The 19,065-nt window shown below is 37.3% G+C and overlaps 1 protein-coding gene across 4 annotated transcripts in view; it reads right to left on the reverse strand.

Annotated features, from left to right (window-relative positions):
- ARL5B (ADP ribosylation factor like GTPase 5B) overlaps positions 1-19,065 on the reverse strand; it is a 30,432-nt gene that overhangs the window by 9,723 nt on the left and 1,644 nt on the right. For 3 of the 4 annotated variants that reach the window (XM_027593724.1, XM_027593725.2, XM_027593726.2), the window contains exons 2-4: positions 6,239-6,299; positions 4,442-4,589; positions 1,562-1,645 (exon numbers count right to left, since the gene is read on the reverse strand). In XM_027593724.1, coding sequence (XP_027449525.1) covers positions 1,562-1,645; positions 4,442-4,589; positions 6,239-6,299 — 293 coding nt within the window. The remainder of the gene's footprint in view (positions 1-1,561; positions 1,646-4,441; positions 4,590-6,238; positions 6,300-19,065) is intronic. The other variant, XM_027593727.1, reaches the window with a different exon arrangement.

The raw sequence follows: 19,065 nt of genomic DNA on the forward strand, positions 1-19,065 counted from the left end.
CAGATATGCCCAACTGGACAGTTATAATGAAATCCTCCTACTTTCAATGATTAGGCAGTAATATTTAATTTAAAAATTTTATTGAGAGCTGCCTAGCTGGTTCAGTCAGTAGAACACACAACTCCTGATCTCGGGGTTGTGAGTTCAAGCCCCATGTTGGGCCTAGAGCTTACTTAAAAAATAAGAACTCAAAAAAATAAATAAATAAAAGTTGTATTGAAATGAAAATTTTCTCAAATAATAGAGATTTAATGACTGACTCTAACAGAGATAGGCTTATTAACATAAGCCAGGTAATCAAAAGTTATTTTATATTGTTGGGCCAAGGGGGTCAAACTAAAAGTAAAATAAACATGCACCTTAAACACGGATTTAAAACTCTATGAGCAATACTCTAATGGCCAAATATGGTAATATGTTACCAAATACTACAGAATTTCTCCAAATTTAAAGAAGACGACTGAGGGTAAGTAAGGGCTGGGTAATACTTATTTTACTTACTAGTATTGGTATAGACTAACTGCATTCATTAATAGTCACTGTAGAATTGTTCATACTATCAAAATTTAGAAATAACCTAAATGTTCATTAATAAAAGAACAGATCAAAAAAATAGATCAAATGTAGTTTAATCATACACTACATATCAAAAACAATGAACTAAAGTTCTATGTACTGACATGGATAATCACAATATTGTGCAAAAAAACCCCAAAACTGAGTTACAGGGAAAAAAATCCTTATCATTATGTAAGAGTTTATGAACAATGAAATATAAATCAACTGACAAAAATGTAGGGAAAGTATAAAAATATACATGGGATTGATAATCACTACTTTTAGGATAATGTAATTCTTTCAGAATTGAGAGAAAGGAAGAAAATGAGATTGGTGGTCACATAAGGTATTTCATATCTTATACTGAATGGATGGTGGACAAATGTGTTTTATTATCTAAGTCTTTCGTATATCTGAAATAGAATTAAATGATCTCATACTATTCACTAAAGAATTTTCAGTTATTATAAACTCTTAGGAAAAAAAACCACTTAAATTTTCCTCTTTCTTGCTTTAATTTATCAGACTCTTTAAGGGTTGAATAGGTGGTTTAAACTTTGAAAAATCTTGTCAATAACAGTAATACTCTACAAATTAACGTGTTGAGCTTTTTCAAGTTTGAAAATGTAATGGAACTTTCTGACTTTAAGAATTTCATCAAGGGGCGCCTGGGTGGTTCAGTCATTAAGCGTTTGCCTTCAGCTCAGGTCATGATCCCAGGGTCCTGGGATCGAGCCCTGCATCAGGCTCCCTGCTCGGCAGGAAGCCTGCTTCTCCCTCTCCCACTCCCCCTGCTTGTGTTCCCTCTCTCACTGTGTCTCTCTCTGTCAAATAAATAAAATCTTAAAAAAAAACCACACACACACAAAAAACAAAAACTTTCATCAAAATATAAAATTCTGTTAATGATGAAATAACCAACAGCAAAGCCCATAATCTTTGTAAAAAAGCACCAGTATACAGATACCTTACTCCATGGTTTAAGTTTGCTTTCAAAATTTACCTCATGAGCCAACATTCTGTACAATTCTTCTTTTGTAATGGCTAGTCGTTCCCTGTCAATGCTATCAACAACAAGAATGATGAACTAAAAGACAATCAAAAAGAAAGGAAATTGAATGAAATCTTCAAGTTTTCGGCAAAACTCTCAAGTGAGAGTACTTTCTTCACCTGACATCATCATTACCATAAAATGGTCTACTGCTTTTTCATCATAAAGAGTTTATTATACTGTAAAATCCAAATGTTAATAAGAAAATAACTCATAATTTCAACAAATAACTATGCCCAAAGCTTATTTTAAAAAGGTGATGTCTTAATACATAATACTCTGTAACACTAAGATTTATTTTTAAATGCAGGTAATAAAAAATTTTCAAAGAAAAAGTCACGGTAATTTAAATAACTTTTACTAAAACTTGAAAGTACTCTAATTGCTCATTTAAGCAATCAGTAATTATTTCGGTTTCAGACAGTCTCCTGCCTATTAGAAAGGAGCACACAAGTTTGAAAGAAAAACAAATTAAAAAAAAAACAAAACAACAACTAATGAACAAGACATTTTAACATAACAAGATCAACAATAAAAGCCCCAGAAAAATGTGCTAACTAGAAACATACCTACTTAGGGGTTAATATGCTAGAGGGGATGCAGGTGAAATGAAAGAGGAGCAAGCTAAGAGGACTGGAGAAAGCTGCTGGTAAAGGTGCGTATGAAAACAGGTGGGTCTCATACGTTAAAAATAAAAGGATCTTTGGTAAGAAAAATAAGAAGATACAGTGCAAAGGGCCCCTAATTGAATATCTTAGAAGAAAAAGTTAAGAAGTGAGATTAAAGAGATGCTAAAGGTCATAATAGAGGAATGACACAGAATAAATGGAGAGAGAGAGGGTGACACCAGATTGTTTAGAAGACCTTAAAATTTGGCAGAGAGACAACTAGAGTGATCTGCTTATAAAATGTGAATGGCTTCAAAGGGCATAAAAGGGAAGAAAGGGAAGAAATGTGGCAAAGTGAATATGGGGAAGTGACTCTACTGAGAGGGGTGTGTCAGGCATCTGCCAACAGGTGAACTCCTTGCAATGTGACAGAGACCTTCGGCTTTTGGCCTTTGGAGGACTCGTCAAGGTAAGGAATTTAAGAAGCTGATGAGGGTGAACAAAGCCATCAGGGAACCACCACATAGACAGGATCCCCACCCGGCATCTAAGATTGCAAATGCTCGGTGCTATGCTGGGGTGCTGCAGTAAAGGCCAAAGTGTCTTTGTGTAGCAATTCTGAAATTCTTAGAGAAAGATTTTATTAAAAAAAACATTTCATGCAAATGGTGTCATTAATAACGTATTTCTTTCTTTCTGGACCCATGCTAAGTCTTCTAGAGTTCCTGCAACTTCAGAAACTACCCTTTTGTAATGCTATAAATATACATGGATCAGCTAGAACCAACTCTAACCTACTACTCATCAGAACTGATGGTTCCTCTCTCTCACACCTGCAGTTACCTGTGAGCTTTGCACAGGCAGCAACAGCTATGCTGCTTAAATACAGGTGAACAGCATGGGTCTGAACTGAGCAGATCCCCTTAAATGTGATGTTTTAACTGTGTAGCCAGTGCTGTAAATGCATTTTCTCTTAATGATTTTCTTAATAACATTCTTTTCTCTAGCTTACTTTATTGTCAGAATACAGTATATAATCCGTACAACATAAGAAACACGTGTTAATCCACTCTTTACGTTATCGGTAAGGCTTCTGGTCAACAGTAGGCTATCAGTCAAGTTTTTGGGGAGTCAAGTTGTATGTGGATTTTGGACTGTGTAAGCGGGTCAGTGTCCCTAACCCTTGCATCATTCAAGGGGCAACTGCAATCATGCTAAAAGGTTGTTCTTCTCTTACTTTCTAACATGTTTTAGTTTTGGAATGTTATTTTATGATAGAAGTATGTATTAAGCTAACCTACAACCATATTTGCTTACCATCCTATCTTCCCCTGCAAATAAAAAGAATTAAGTGCTAGCACCACTGCTAAAGATCTATGATACGCCATTTGGTTTTGACAGTCACAAACTGCAGTGGAATATATCCACCCACATACTCACGTGATTGTAATATAATCATAAAAGAAACTTATTCACCAAAACTTTGCAACTCCCCACCTCCTCTGCACACTTCCCTTCAAAACACCCACTCAATTTTTAATAGGCTTCATTTTAGAAAAAAAATAATTGGTTAGATATACCTGTTTGTAAAGAGAAATTATGGATGTAATTGTACATTAGTATACTCAAAGATAAATCTCTCAATAGCACTGCATTGGTTTAAAAAAAATCTGCCTCTAACAAGAAATAAAAACAGAAATAGAAGCTAGTCCAGATTGTTTCCCAGGTTGGCTCTGAAGTAGTAAAATAATGAAATAACTGACAGAGAATTTGGTGGGTGGCGGGGGGGGGGGGTCGGCAGGGGCTGCAGTAAATCCATTTTTTTTTTTAACTAAAATATAATCTCACCAAAAATTTGAATTTTGAAAATCTTGTATTAAATGATGCTTAAAATATTTTATTCCTCCCCTAACCAGAGCCTCATAAAGCTGTGAGATCTTGGGACAGGTTATCTGATTGATTCCAGTCTCCACTTTCTCCAACAGTAATGTTACAGGATTACTGGGAGGATGAGCTCAGAGTCTGCACTACAGTAAACCCACAACAAACAGTGCATGTTACTCTCTCTACTGGCCTTTTCTCTTCTATTTGAAAACCTCACATTCCGTATAGAACACGATGTTACTGAGAAGCAAATGTCAATATGCCTTCATGTACAGCCTATCTATTTTCTGGGTTTACTCTTTGGTTCTCTGTATTAAAATTCAGAAGGCAGCTTAGATACCTCTGTGTTTGAGTAATATGTGTTCCAGGATGAGCGCAGTGATTCTTGACCACCAATATCCCACATAAGAAAATGAGTGTTCTTCACAACTATCTCTTCAACGTTGCTTCCTATGGTTGGAGATGTATGAACCACTTCATTCATTAAGCTGTTGAAAGACACCATAAAAAAAATCTTTTGTAAATCTTGAGAATCCAAAGGAAGTTTTACCTCTATGTTTTTATTATCAATCACCCTTCCTCATTTGTACCGATGGTCATCATAAGCATCAAAACTAGAACCTTAGAGAACATTTGTTCAAACAAATATCTAGACAAAGAACAACTCCTGAAGGAAGACTTTTTTTTTTCTTTTAGTGGAATAAATAAACTAAAGGCTTGATCTGGAGCGAAAGGAACACCGTGGTGTCAGTTTGTATTTCTGTGGCCAAAATTCCAAAACCACCATGCCCTGTTAATCAAAGTAGAACCAGTGCCCCTTTCTGAAAGAGCAAGTTTGCCGGTGACTGTGATATCAATATTTGCAAAGCAGCAACCACTGAAGAGTAGGCTATATATAACTTTGAAGACTGTCTAGGTGAGAAAATTGAGACTCAGGCCTATCAACCTAAACTACAGCCTTAAAAAGATAGGGCTATATGCAAATGACAATTTTAATTAAAAGAACTATAAATATATTTACAACACCAATGCTCATACCACATATATTACCATAATTACTGGCTAAGCAACATGAATTAATTAATTCAACAAATATGTACTTGCCTATAGTAAGTTGGTACTGTGTTGGAAGAAGCCTACAACTGTACTGTCTCTTGGGTTTTATGTATCTTTTTGAAGCTACATGGAAAATTATTTCAACAACTGACAGGTTTCTGAAATGTTTATATCTGATGTTTGAAGGCAAAGTCATATTAAATATATAATGGCCAATGAATGAATATTTTAAAGTAAAACAAGTAGTTATTCGCCTCTAAAACAACAAGCCACAAGTTAGGAGCTTTTTAGCAAAGTAGCTGAAAAATACATTAGGCACTGCGTAAGTGAAGTATTTCTGGAGAGCTGTCAGCTGATACACTTAAGATGAGGTGGAAAGAGATAAGAGCCCAACAACAGTGCACTGTATCTAATAACTATTTGCTAAAATGCTTGGGACACAGATCCATTTCCACTGCTTAACATAGATCGGCTGATGAACACTGAAAGGGTAACAGGAGCTACTTTGACAAGTGGATTGATGGGCTGTTAAAATTTCCTGCAAGTATTAATGTATTTCTCTGGAAGTCTCAAGCCTTTCCCTGCTGCAAGCTAGAAAAGCAGTACTTTCAGGGATGATCTTCATTTCTTTTGATTGGACAAGTCTGGCTACGTTCAACAATTCAGAGCTATTAGTCAGGAGAGTAGCTATAAGCTTCCTAGAGATATCCATCTATTCACATGAACCGCAGTTCGGGAAGAATTAAGTAAATGCACTTTATCACTTCACTCCAGTACTATTATATGTGCTTTATTTATTTTAGTTTAATATTAATTCTTTCTTTCAAGGCCAGAAAAAACAAGTGTTTGTAAAGGCTTCTGCAAACATACAGCAGTTTTATTCACTTTTTAAACAAATTTTGTTTGATTGCTTCTTGGCCTTTTGGCTAAGATCAAGTGCAAACAAATTTTGTGTTTGGTAAAATACAAAACCATATGTTGGAGCTTTTCCGTTATATTACAATGGTACCTTATTAATTACATAAAACTAGTTTTAATAACTAAAATAATGAAAACTGTTTAAGTAAATAACTATACTTACAATTGGTAAAGAATGGTGGTTTTCCCTGCATTATCCAGTCCCACTATAATTACTTTGTGTTCTACAAAAAGAAAACAAACCATAAACATTTAACACTACTGCATACTACAATTACATGCTTTCAGCCATGATTATTAGTTAGCTTTCTAATGAGAATCAGTCACTGGATACTTATTACTGGATTCTTAAAATACAGAGTAAAGAGAACGTCATGGTGTCAAGGTCACCTGCGTTAACTGAGGCAAATTGGTATGATGTCCTCCACCTGTGAGGTATGGGTAGGCGGGAAGTACAAGAGAACCTGCTCACTTATAATGCTGAGTCTGGGAGGAAAAACACAAATTCTGGTTCTGACAAGGCATTATGACTTAAAATATAAGTTTAAAAAAAATTCTTTGGGGGCAGCTGGGTGGCTCAGTGGGTTAAGCGTCAGACTCTTGATTTTGGCTCAGGTTCTGACCTCAGGGTCCTGAGATCCAGCCCTGCATCGGGCTCCACACTCAGTGGGGAGTCTGCTTGTCCCTTTCCCTCTGCTCCTGTGAGCCCACCTCCTCGTCAAATAAATAAAATCTTAAAAAAAAAATTGTTTAACACATCTGCTTGTCATCTCTGCTAATCAAACTAGTTTTTTTTATTTAAAGATTTTATTTATTTGACAGAGAGAGACACAGTGAGAGAGGGAACACAAGCAGGGGGAGTGGGAGAGGGAGAAGCAGGCTTCCTGCCGAGCAGGGAGCCCGATGTGGGGCTCGATCCCAGGACCCTGGGATCATGACCCAAGCCGAAGGCAGATGCCTAACGACGGAGCCACCCAGGCGCCCCTAGATTTTACAACTGTCTTGAGCAGATACCATTTCTGCTCTTCATGCAACAAAAACTTCCTCCGCCTTCTTCCAGTGCCATGCACAGAACCATCACTTGTCTCATAGACAGATTTTAAAGCCCATCTAATTTTTCCGTTAAGTGGTACATATTCTGAAACCTCCTTTGAACACAGAGGAAAAACACTCTAGAATCCTCTTTCCTAGATTTTAACCTTTACAGAAGATACCTCTCTTCCCCAGGGCAGAATACTTAAAAAGTGAACCTCTGTAAGAACCACAACACAATCGATTTTTATTTATTTATTTATTTGTCTGCGAGAGAGCATGAATGTGCACAAGCAGGGAGAGCAGCAAGCAGAGGGAGAAGCAGGCTCCCCGCGGAGCAGGGAGCCCAATGCGGGACTCGATCCCAGGACCCTGAGATCATGACCTGAGCCAAAGGCAGACATTCAACCAACTGAGCCACCCAGGCGTCCCCAGTCGATTTATTTTTAGCCAATGATTTGACATAGTTCTTATCAGAACACTGCTCCTTGGGGCGCCTGGGTGGCTCAGTCGTTAAGTGTCGGCCTTCGGCTCAGGTCATGATCCCAGGGTCCTGGGATCGAGCCCCACATCGGGCTCCCTGCTCCACGGGAGGCCTGCTTCTCCCTCTCCCACTCCCCCCGCTTATGTTCCCTCTCTCGCTGCGTCTCTGTCAAATAAATCAATAGAATCTTTAAAAAAAAAAAAATAACCCTGCTCCTCTTGTTAACCTGTGATGAATGTCAGAATTTTGATTATACACCTAAGAGAATATATCATCTCGTGTTCTTCCTCTAAAGTGTTACTTTGTATCAGTCAAAAAGAGGGGCCATAATTCACAGACAAGTTCTTTGGTAACTGTGCCTTCTAATGACCTGACCACTGTCAGTCCTGCCTCTAATATTGCAGAACAAATGCCATGGTCCTCTGGAAGGGCTTTTTTCACTATGGCAGAAGCTGCTCTGCAAAAAAACAAAACAGAACAAACTTGTTTGCTTACTGTAACTCACTGTAATTCTCCTTTTTTGACTCTTTCCATTCATATCCCTTAATTTCTAACAGAGCCAATCTTTAAGTGTTGCCCTATCTTTCTCCCTTCTGCTACAAGAAGGAGAACCCTTTTACTAGCGGAAGAATAAACTTTCTAAATTTTGTTGACAGCTGGAAACCACCTGCCTGGCATGTGGAGACCATGGGGTCCCTGCAGGAGTAAGAAGGAAGCCACTAGTCTGGAAGGAGGCTAAACTTGGGGGCAGATACTTCTGCCGGGGGAGGGGAACAGAAGTAGTACCAGGTGGTTGGTTCACTGTTGAGGCAACTGAAGTGAACCAACACCCAGGGCCATTTTCAAGGAGTCCTGCTCTCGGCTTCACATTTTGTATTATGATGACGATCACGGTATTGAAGGCATGTGATGGCAAAACTCATAAATAATACATCATTTTGAAAGACTGGTGCCCAATGTGAACTAAGTCAGGGGTGACAAACTCTGAAGGGGGATAGAGTATGAGTTTTGTTACAGTTTCAACTGCATGATTAACTTAAGGTCTTTTTCAGATTCCTTTATCCCTGCTCAGTGATAGGGAATTCTAGCAATTAAGACAAAACACACAATTTCAACTCTACCAATGTATTAACATCAATCCTTCAGTTAAACCGAGGCCTATCTTCTGATATTATCATCAACAACCTGAGTCTATATAACAAAACATCAACAGAAAAGAGCTAAATGCTTTTTAAAAGCACGAAGTAACGGAGTTTATTTTAAATGTTTTCTTTGAAGAAAAAAATCTCCTTAACATCATCTGTACAGTAAGAGGGAAATCAAGTTCAAAGAGCATTTACTAAAAAGCCAAGTACAAAATAAGAGCTGTTTCTACTCTGCGGCATAACTGTAATTCCTCTGTCTTCTTTCAAATGCCCCCGTTGTCCTTAGCTGCTACTGGACTACGCCAATGACCGAAAGACTTTAGTTCCCAAATGCTAGTTAGTACAGTTTTTACCTATTCAAGGGACGATGAGAAAAACACAGACAATGACACATACTCTTGTTGTAAGCAGAAAGGGAAATTAATGTGTTGCTTTAAATGTACACCAGTGGTGTCTAGATTAATAAAGTATAAATCGTGTGGCAGTATAGGATATTGGTTGATGTTTTTTTAAAAACATGACTTAAGGTGCTTGTTCTGTATCGCTGTCTTTTTGGTTGGGCATAATCAACAGGCCACACACAAATCTTATTTTATGTATTGAAACAGAAAAATATCCACTGAACAAATAATGCAATATATGTTAAGAAAAAAAAAAAAGAAAAAGAAGATAGCAGGAGGGGAAGAATGAAGGGGGGAAATGGGGGGGGGACGAACCATGAGAGATGATGGACTCTGAAAAACAAACTGAGGGTTCTAGAGGGGAGGGGGGTGGGGGGATGGGTTAGCCTGGTGATGGGTATTAAAGAGGGCACGTTCTGCATGGAGCACTGGGTGTTACACGCAAACAATGAATCATGGAACACTACATCAAAAACTAATGATGTAATGTATGGTGATTAACATAACAATAAAAAATTTAAAGGGAAAAAAAAAGAAAAATATCCACTGAACTGTGTTAGTGATTTCCTGTGGTCATGATAAAACCGTTTCCTTCACCTATCATAGTTAACAAAAGCAGATATAAAGAGATGCTTGTAAATTTGTACTATTTATATCACCCAGCAATAATTTTTATTATTTGTTTACCTAGTAGGTTAAAAAAAACTTTCAAAATATATCATTAGAGTTCAATTCAGTCTTGGTTAAGGTGAGAAAGAATCTACCCTAACGGTCAGATTTTTGAATTGCTGCCAATCAGATGAGCATTAACCATTTAACATCACTTTTACTTAGAGACCCACTGAAATGTCTGAAGTTGTGAGGAGAAAACTATACAACTGTATACTTTCACAACTTCAACCGATCCTCAACATGCATACATAAGCTATAGGTTCTTCTAACTCCTCCAATTACTCTCCCAGAAAATGAAATACTTAGCTGATAGACTGAGACACAGTCAATTCTTATGTAACCTTAAATAGGGAAAACTAGGGCAACCCTCTTGGGTCCCCTCGCTCTTTGGGAGCTTTGAACTATTGCTCAATAAACTTTGCTTTGCTGCCCACCAAAAAAAAATAGGGAAAACTATAAACATGGATAATACAAAATTCTTTATTTAGAATGAATTTTGCAAATGTAATTACAGACATTTACTTTCTTTATTGTTTTTTCAGTAGCATTATTAAAATCAGTATGGGGTCACAGAGTAGAAGTTGCCCATGTTTGGGGCCAGAAATGTGTATGTTGGGGATGGAGTGTGTACAACTTAAAACTTTCATGGATAGGGCGCCTGGGTGGCTCAGTCGGTTAAGCGACTGCCTTTGGCTCAGGTCATGATCCTGGAGTCCCGGGATCGAGTCCCGCATCGGGCTCCCTGCTCGGCGGGGAGTCTGCTTCTCCTCTGACCCTCCTCCCTCTCATGTGCTCTCTCTCTCTCTCAAATAAATAAATAAAATCTTAAAAAAAAAAAAAAAACTTTCATGGATAGCCAAGTAAAGTTTGGGTACCATAAGAATCAGAGTTACAATGAATCCAAATGGTTTGGCTGTTTGTTCATTTAAAGATTTTATTTTTAAATAATCTCTACACCCAAACTGGGGCTTGAACTCACAGCCCTGAAATCAAGAGTCAAACACTCTACCGACTGAGCCAGCCAGGTGCCCCAAAACCGTTATGTTTGTAAAATGTGCCTGCATACCACGAGATGGTCACCTTGCCATCATATTTCACCAGAAATCTCTTCCAGGAGACCAAGCTGCACCTCTCCCCACAACAGAGGTCTGGGAGAAGAGCACTTACTAATCCATGCATCTCCAGAGTCAACACAAAGCATGTTTATTTATACTGAATGAAGGTCCAGTTGCAGAGCTTTTGTTTAATTTTGATCAAGTGTCTACACAAAAGTTTCCCTGCACTCTTGGCTATGGTGTTTGTTCTCTTGGATCTCCTTAAAAGTTGGCTCATACCATTTTGTAAGCAGGGCATAAAGACATAAAGCCTATACAGAATGAGCGTCAAAAGAAAATTAGTAAGAGCACTTGCTTGAGGACAAACACAGGTAAAAGATGGCTAAAAAGAAAAATGATGGAAAAAGGAACTTCAAAAAAAAATAAGTGGAAGAAAAATCAAAGAAAACCTTTTTCTCTTTACCAAATGAAAAAAATTTACTGAATTCAATTTCTAGCTTCAGTATAGATACCAAATGAAAAGAAAATTATAGTTTTTATATAGAATACCAAATAGTTCAAATAGACAAACACAAGAGAAGAAAAATATTAGAGAAGCGCTAAATACTGGCAGTGCCAATAAAGTGGAAAACAGTGTGTTAACATTTATCACGTTAAAACTGGATATTGTTAAAATGTGATAAAATGATCAACTTTTAACTTTAAAATACAAGAAAGCCCAAAAGATAACATGAAATAGGGATCACTACCTTCTAGATACATGACGAGAGCCTTATATGAACACAGAGTACACAAACAACTTCAAACTAAACAAATACAAATGCCCTTTGCCAAATTTGGGATTTCGCGTATACAGAAAAATGAGTTTGAATTGTTGCAAGGGGTAGGTATTAAAAAGTCAGAAGATACGATGTCACAATCTGAGACCTGAAGGCTGGCCTACAAAGGGCGCACCTATAAAGGCATTTCTGAGCAACCAAGGTCTCAAAAAACACACGAAACTACTGACCCTGGGCCTTTTCTTGCTTATGTTATAGATTAGGAAATTAAGGTCCAATGAAGTTAAGTAATTTGTCCTAGTAAACACTGGTAAGAGCCAGCATTTGTTGTCCTGCTTTTTTGGCTATAAAGTATTAACTCTCCTTCCAAATTCTTCTGTCTCCCCCCACTCCCACTCCAGTTCCCATATTCCTGGGTACCTAAATTTTGCGAAGAGCTGCTACGCAAATCTGATGATTCAACAATTCAACATTTGTTGAGTTCATTTTATGCCTCACCTTAACATATGTGATTAAGACGAACAAGGCAAGCTCTCTCTACCCTCAGAAATCTTAAAGGCGGGTACAGAAATAAGCACTTACAGCACAGCATTATTAGTACAAAGCAATAGATATGGAAGTATCATATGGTAATATTCTCAAGGATAAGTGAGATCTAGAATCCAGCTCTCAAATAAGGAGATAAATATCAAGCGTAAAAAAGCATATTACAGAATTTCAGTCTGAGTAATTTATGTGCACTGTACAAGTTAATCCTCACAATCATTCTATGAGAAAGTGGTGGTACTCCTCATTTTACTGAGGAGGAAATGGAGTCTTAAATTAAATAACATGCTGGGAAGTTTGGCTAATGGTCTCCCACTGTGATGCCTCCCCATCTTTATGACAAAATGAAGTCTTAGTATCTTACAATAATAAGTAAGAATGGCTTATCGGATAGAACAAAAACACTTTTCTGGTAGATAAGGGATAAAAATACAAATAAAAAAAAAAAGATTAAAGAGTCTAAGTAGGAAAAACACTCTAAGGTCCCAGGCCAGAGTGAAGACCAAAGACTCCCCCCAACCCCCAACTTGCTGAACAAACGCAATGATTAGAAAGGCTTCAACAGGAAATACTGAAATTGATTTAACTCATAGTTTTCTAGAGAATTCGAGTGTTGCCCAGGGGAAGGTTACAATGGGAAGCAAATGTTAAGGGGCAGAGACAATGCATGGTTTTCAAACTTGTACCATGACCACGGTTATATATATTATATATACAGTATAAATATATTTTGCAGTTATAAATATATTTTGCATGATGACCCAGGACACACATAACTGAACAAAAGTTTCACATAATGGTACCTTTACTAACTGAGACACTGTAACAGTTTCAATTTTAGAATGTTCATTCCTTGTTTTAATGCTGATCCTCACTAAATTGATTTTAAAACTTACTAATGGGTTATACTGGACAATTTGGGAAAAAACTGTATTAGAGAAATACAAGTGAACTGGATGAGTGCAAAAATATACAAAATTTTCAAATACAAGAAGCTCAGCAAACTCCAAACAGGTTAAAAAAAAAAAAAAGGCAAAGCTAGGTATGTCATGGTCAGTCTGCTGAAGACTAAAGATAAAGGGAAAATTTTGAAGGCAGCAAGAGCAAAATGTCAGGCTACGTAAGGGAAAGTAAAGATATGAATGTTGGTTGACTTTCCACAAGGAAAAAAAAGGGGGACGCCTGAAAACAATGGAAATGACAACTTCAAATCACTAAAGAGAGAAAAAAAATTGACCAAAAATTCTATATTCAGCAAAAATATACTTCAAGAATGAAGGCAAAATGAAGATACTTTCAGATAAAAGAAAACTAAGAATTCATCACCAACAGGGCTACACTACAAAAATGCTGAAATTCTTTGGCTTGAAGGGTAATTATACTAGATGTAAATTCAAAACATCAAAAATAGTAATGTAAGTAAAGAGAAGAGAAAATTTTACCCTTTCTCAAAATATTCAGGAACATGTGATCCTTTACAGCAAAAATGATAACATTGTATTGTACAGTTTGTAACTAATCTGGCTATACTTCTTTTTCTTTTTTTTAAAGATTTTACTTATTTGTCAGAGAAAGAGCACGCACAAGCAGGGGGAGCGGCAGGCAGAGGGAGAGGGAGAAACAGGCTCCCCGCTGAGCAAGGAGCCTGATGCAGTGCTTGATCCCAGGACCCTGGGATTATGACCTGAGCTAAAGGCAGATGCTTAACCAACTGAGCCACCCAGGCGCCCCTGTAGATACAATTCTTATGCCATATAACCTGCATGGTTATAAAGGACTAGGGGAAGGGAGGGTATAACTATATACAGTTTCAAGGTTCTTCCACTTTACAAGTGTTACATTACGAACACTTAAGTAGATTGAGAAAAGGTAACATGTATGTTGCAATCCCTAAGGACCATAAAAATAATGCAAAAAGGATCACTAAAAAAGCCAGTAAATAAAATAAAATGGAATTCTAAGAAAACAAAAAACAACGCCAAGCAAAGTGGGAAAGGAGGAATAGAGAAACAACAAAACAAAACAAATGCAGATGCAGCAAACAGGAAATAATAAAATAGCATACCTTAATATCTGATTGTAGCATAAATCGAACCACCTCAATAAATTTTACTAAACATTACAATGAAAAGACAATTTCACGCTAGATTAAAAACTAAAGATCATACTGTATGCTCTCTAGCAGAGATACACATTAAGATATAGGATATCTGGACAACACTAATAACCACCTTAACCTACAGAATTTAGAGTATTGCACATAATTGCAGATTACGCATTTTTTTTCAAGCACAAAAGGTACAGGCACCAAACAGACCATCTGGATGGACTATAAAAAAGCCTCAATAAATCTGACCAAAGATGGAAATCTTACAGTATTTCTGACCACAATGGAATTAAATTAGGAACAAATACCACAAACAAAAAAATTAAAATATTTCAAACTGAATGACCTACAACAAATTAAAATTTGTGGAATGAAGCTAACACAATTCTTAGGAGGGACACTTAGAGCTTTAAAATGTTACATATGAATGGAATATATTCGAAACAAAAACAGTGACACACATCCATCCCACCCTTAAGAAGATGGGACAGGGGGATATAAAGTAAACCCAAAGTAACCAGATGGAAGGAAATAAACAGCAGGAATTAGTAAAACAAAAAGCAGAAAACAGAGAAAACTAAAAGCTTTGAAAAGATTAACAGACATGTTGGAGGACTGACACTATCTGACTTCAAGATTTATCAGGAGGTAGTACGACAGTTAGGATAGTGTAGTATGGTATTATAACGGACATACAGATCAACGCAAGAGAAAGGTCCAGAGATAAGACTCCGTCTTTCGACGAAGGCTCTAAAGCAATCCATTGGGAAAGGAAAGTCTTTGGTAAATTATGCTAGAACAAGCAGATGTCCATGTAAAAAAAAAAAAAAGAAAGAAAGAAAAAAGAATCCCAACTCCTTACTCACATCATAACTGCAAAATAATCTGAGATGGCTCATAGACCTAAGCATAAAAGCCAAAGCTTGTAGGTCAGAGGGAAAGGACACAAAAAGCAACAGCCATTAAAAAAAAAAAAAAGTGGAGGGGCGCCTAGGCGGCTCAGTCGGTTGAGCGACTGCCTTCGGCTCAGGTCTGATGCAGGGTCCTGGGGTGGAGCCCCGCCTCGGGCTCCCTGCTCCGCGCGGAGCCTGCTTCTCCCTCTCCCTCTACCATTCCCTCTACTTGGGCTCTCTGGCTCTATCTCTCTGTCAACTAAATAAATTAAAATCTTTAAAAAAAAAAAAAAGTTGGAAAATCAGACTTCACCAAAATTTAAAATTTCCACTTAGCAAAACCCGCATTAAGAAAATGAATAAGGAAGCCACAGACTGGGTGAAAATATTCACAGAACATGTATCTGACAAAGGACTCAATTCCAAAAGATATAAATAACTATATATATAATTTTATAGACAAAAAAATAATTTAATGGGAAAAGGATTTGAACATTCTGCAAAAGAAATACACATGGCCAGTCAGCACGTGAAAAGTGCTTTAACACCCAAGTCATCAGAAAAATGCAAATTAAAACCAAAATGAGATATCACTACTCATCTAACCGAGTAACTAAAAAAGACTGGCAACGTCAACTGTTGGTAAAGATGTTAAAAGTAGAAGTCTCAGGGGCGCCTGGGTGGCTCAGTAGGTTAAGGAGCTGGCTCTTGGTTTCTGCTCAGGTCATGCTCTCATTGGTAATGGGACTGAGCCCTGTGTTGGGTTCCACACTCAGTGGGGAGTCTCCTTCTCTCCTTCTGTCCACCCTCCACCCTCCCCTGCCAATTTGCGTGTGCGTGCCCAGGCTCTCTGTAAGGTAAAAGGTAAAAAATATAAATCTTAAAAAAAAAAAAAAGTAGATGTCTCAAACGCCACTGGTGAGAATATAAGAATGGTATAAAACTTTGGAAAACAATCTAATAGTTTCTTACTAAACTAACCATATATCCAGTCTATGACCTAAAAATTACACTTCTAGATACTCGTCTAAGAGAAATGAAAATATGTCTACAAAGTCTTGAGTATTCACATATTACAACTTGTCATGATGCAAATGAATAAACAAACTGGCATAAATATGATAGCAGAATCAAAATATTCAACAGGAAGATTAAAAGACAAAAAAATACCCCAGAAAGTAGAACTGAGGGAAAAAAGACAGTAAAATGGAAAAGAATACTAGATAATCAAGTAGCACAATACAACCAATACGATTTCCAGAAAAGTAGAGGAAAACATCCTAAGAGAAATTTAATTAAAAAAATTCTTAGAACCAAAAAACATCCAACTTTATGTTGAAAAGGTCCAGAGGGCCTAGCATAAGGAACCAAAAAAGTCACACTACAAGGCACATACCTTGCAAATTTAAAAAATACCAGGGATAAATGGAAAATCCTAAAATCTACTAGAAAGAGAAACACTCAGAGTAAGAATGAAATGCTGGGCTTTTTAACAACACTGGGAGCTAGAGGACCATGACAATATCTTCAAATGCCTGCTGAAAAAAATGTATTCCAACTCAGAATTTTATATTCAGCCCAATTATAAATCAAAAGTGAAGAGAGACCAATACATTTTCAGGCATTTGGAATTGCAAAAAAAAAAAAAAAAAAATTACTGCTTTGGACACCTTTGCAGGGAATTTCTGTACGATGCGTTTCAAAAAAAAAAAAAAAAAAAGGAGTAAAGCAAGAAAGACCTAAGTTCTAATAAAACAGAAATGCAAAGGAAATTCCTGGAATGACTGCAAAGACAAGTCCGGCACAGATGTGGAGCAGGCAGAGGGAAGCAAGCTCAGTTTGGAGCAGAAGGGAATACTGAGGGAGCTGGGAGGAGAGATAAGTCATCTGATTAAGTGTGATGTGGGGAAACTTTGTGGGAATACCGAGGGAGTTGGGAGGAGGGATAAGTCATCTGATTAAGTGTGATGTGGGGAAACTTTGTACAGAGTTTTGGGATAGAATGAACTGACTTAGTCAAACATACAAAGAAAACTAAGGCAAAGAGATATTGTAATTCTTTACTCTAGGGGGAAAAAGTTGTAGGAAAAAGGGGAACATAGTTCTAGCACACTCTGGCTCAGGAGTAACTAAATTTTACAGTCACAATAATGAAAACACGGTGTGTGTAAACCAAAACGCTATATTGGGATGATAAGGGAGAAAGTACTAATTTCTCTTCTACCATAAGACAAATGATTAGTACACCTGAAACTAACAGGTTCTACATCAATTATATCTTAAAAAAAGACGAATGATAATGTTTAAAATTTCCACATATGCATACTATTAAAAAATACATATGTACTGGAACAGATACATTCATAACTTTGTAAAGATAATCAGATTTGAAATTATTTCCGTTATTGCTAACTGCATCCAAGTAATGTTTTCTAGCTTATAATTAAGCAATACAAAATTGCTGAGACTGTGTACTTTGTCATAGTTTTATTTAGACAACCACGCTTTAGCATACTTATTCCCAGAAAGGTATCAAATTTATGAGAAGATGCTTTGCGCTGTAAAATGCTACAGGAAAAAAAGATGGGAGGCAAATACTGAAAAACAGATAAAGGAAAGGAGCAGATACGGAGTTCTCAACTCTGGCTGCAAATCTGAATCCTCTAGGCAGTGATGCCCAGGTCTGAGATAGGGCCATGGGCTTATTATTCTAATATGAAACCAAGACTGAGTGATTTGAGTATCTCTGGATTAGTTGCAGTATAGTGGTGAAACTGGAAAATGCTGAGATTGTCAGTTAATTTTGTTGATATGGAAAGTAAAAATACAGGACTAAAGCATCAGTCTGATAACATTCCCCAGCTTACAAATAACATACAATGAGGGGCGCCTGGGTGGCTTGGTCGTTAAGCATCTGCCTTCAGCTCAGGTCATGATCCCAGTGTCTTGGGATCGAGCCCCGCATCGGGCTCCCTGCTCCGCGGGAAGCCTGCTTTCCCTCTCCCACTCCCCCGGCTTGTGTTGCCTCTCTCGCTGTGTCTCTCTCTGTCAAATAAATAAAATCTTAAAAAAAAAAAAAAACGTACAATGAGCAATCTCTTCAACGGCTCTGTACAGTTTAATGTCTTAGTCGGCTGACACACAAGGCCCTCTGTGATCCGGTTCCAGGGGCTACCTCTCCAACCTCAACTCTAACTCCCCCACAGGCCAACTAAGATACAGCCAAACTAAACTATTTTCAGCTTCCTTCAATGTACCCAAGTATTTGATTCCTCTCCCATTTGCATATTATTAGTCCTTCAGCCTAGAATAACATGCCCCTTCTACTCAGTCTGCTTAGCATGCCCAGTAAATTCCCACATACAGTAAAGTACAAGTATACCTTTTTCAGTAAAGTCTTCCAGGAACCACGTGAGAAAAATTAATCACTTGCTTCTTGGTGATGATCACCACACTTTTATACATATCTGTTAAAAAACTTACCACACTGATTTGATCTTTGAGTACTTTGTGAGTCACTATGTTATCTTTTCTGTTTGTTTTTCATCTTTGTATCTCCCATGCCTAAATGAAGACTGGTGATGGCCTTTGATTAAATGTTAGCTGCATGAATGAATGAGGATAAAATGAGTGGATAACCACGGCTCTAAATTTTCAACAGGAAAGTTAAAAGAAAAATTATAAATAGTAATGGGGATTTAAGAGGCCTGAACAATATGGGACTTTAAGCAGCCCATAAATGTTTTTCTTCATCTCCTACATCCTCTGTTCCCTTCTAGTCTGATTAAGGCAATTAAGGAAGGCTCAATAAGATAATAATAAAACAACAGTAATAAAATGAGAGAAAGAGGAATTGGATGGGTAACACAAGGAGAA

Source organism: Zalophus californianus, chromosome 9 (assembly GCF_009762305.2).
Source record: "Zalophus californianus isolate mZalCal1 chromosome 9, mZalCal1.pri.v2, whole genome shotgun sequence".
Lineage (NCBI taxonomy): Eukaryota > Metazoa > Chordata > Mammalia > Carnivora > Otariidae > Zalophus > Zalophus californianus.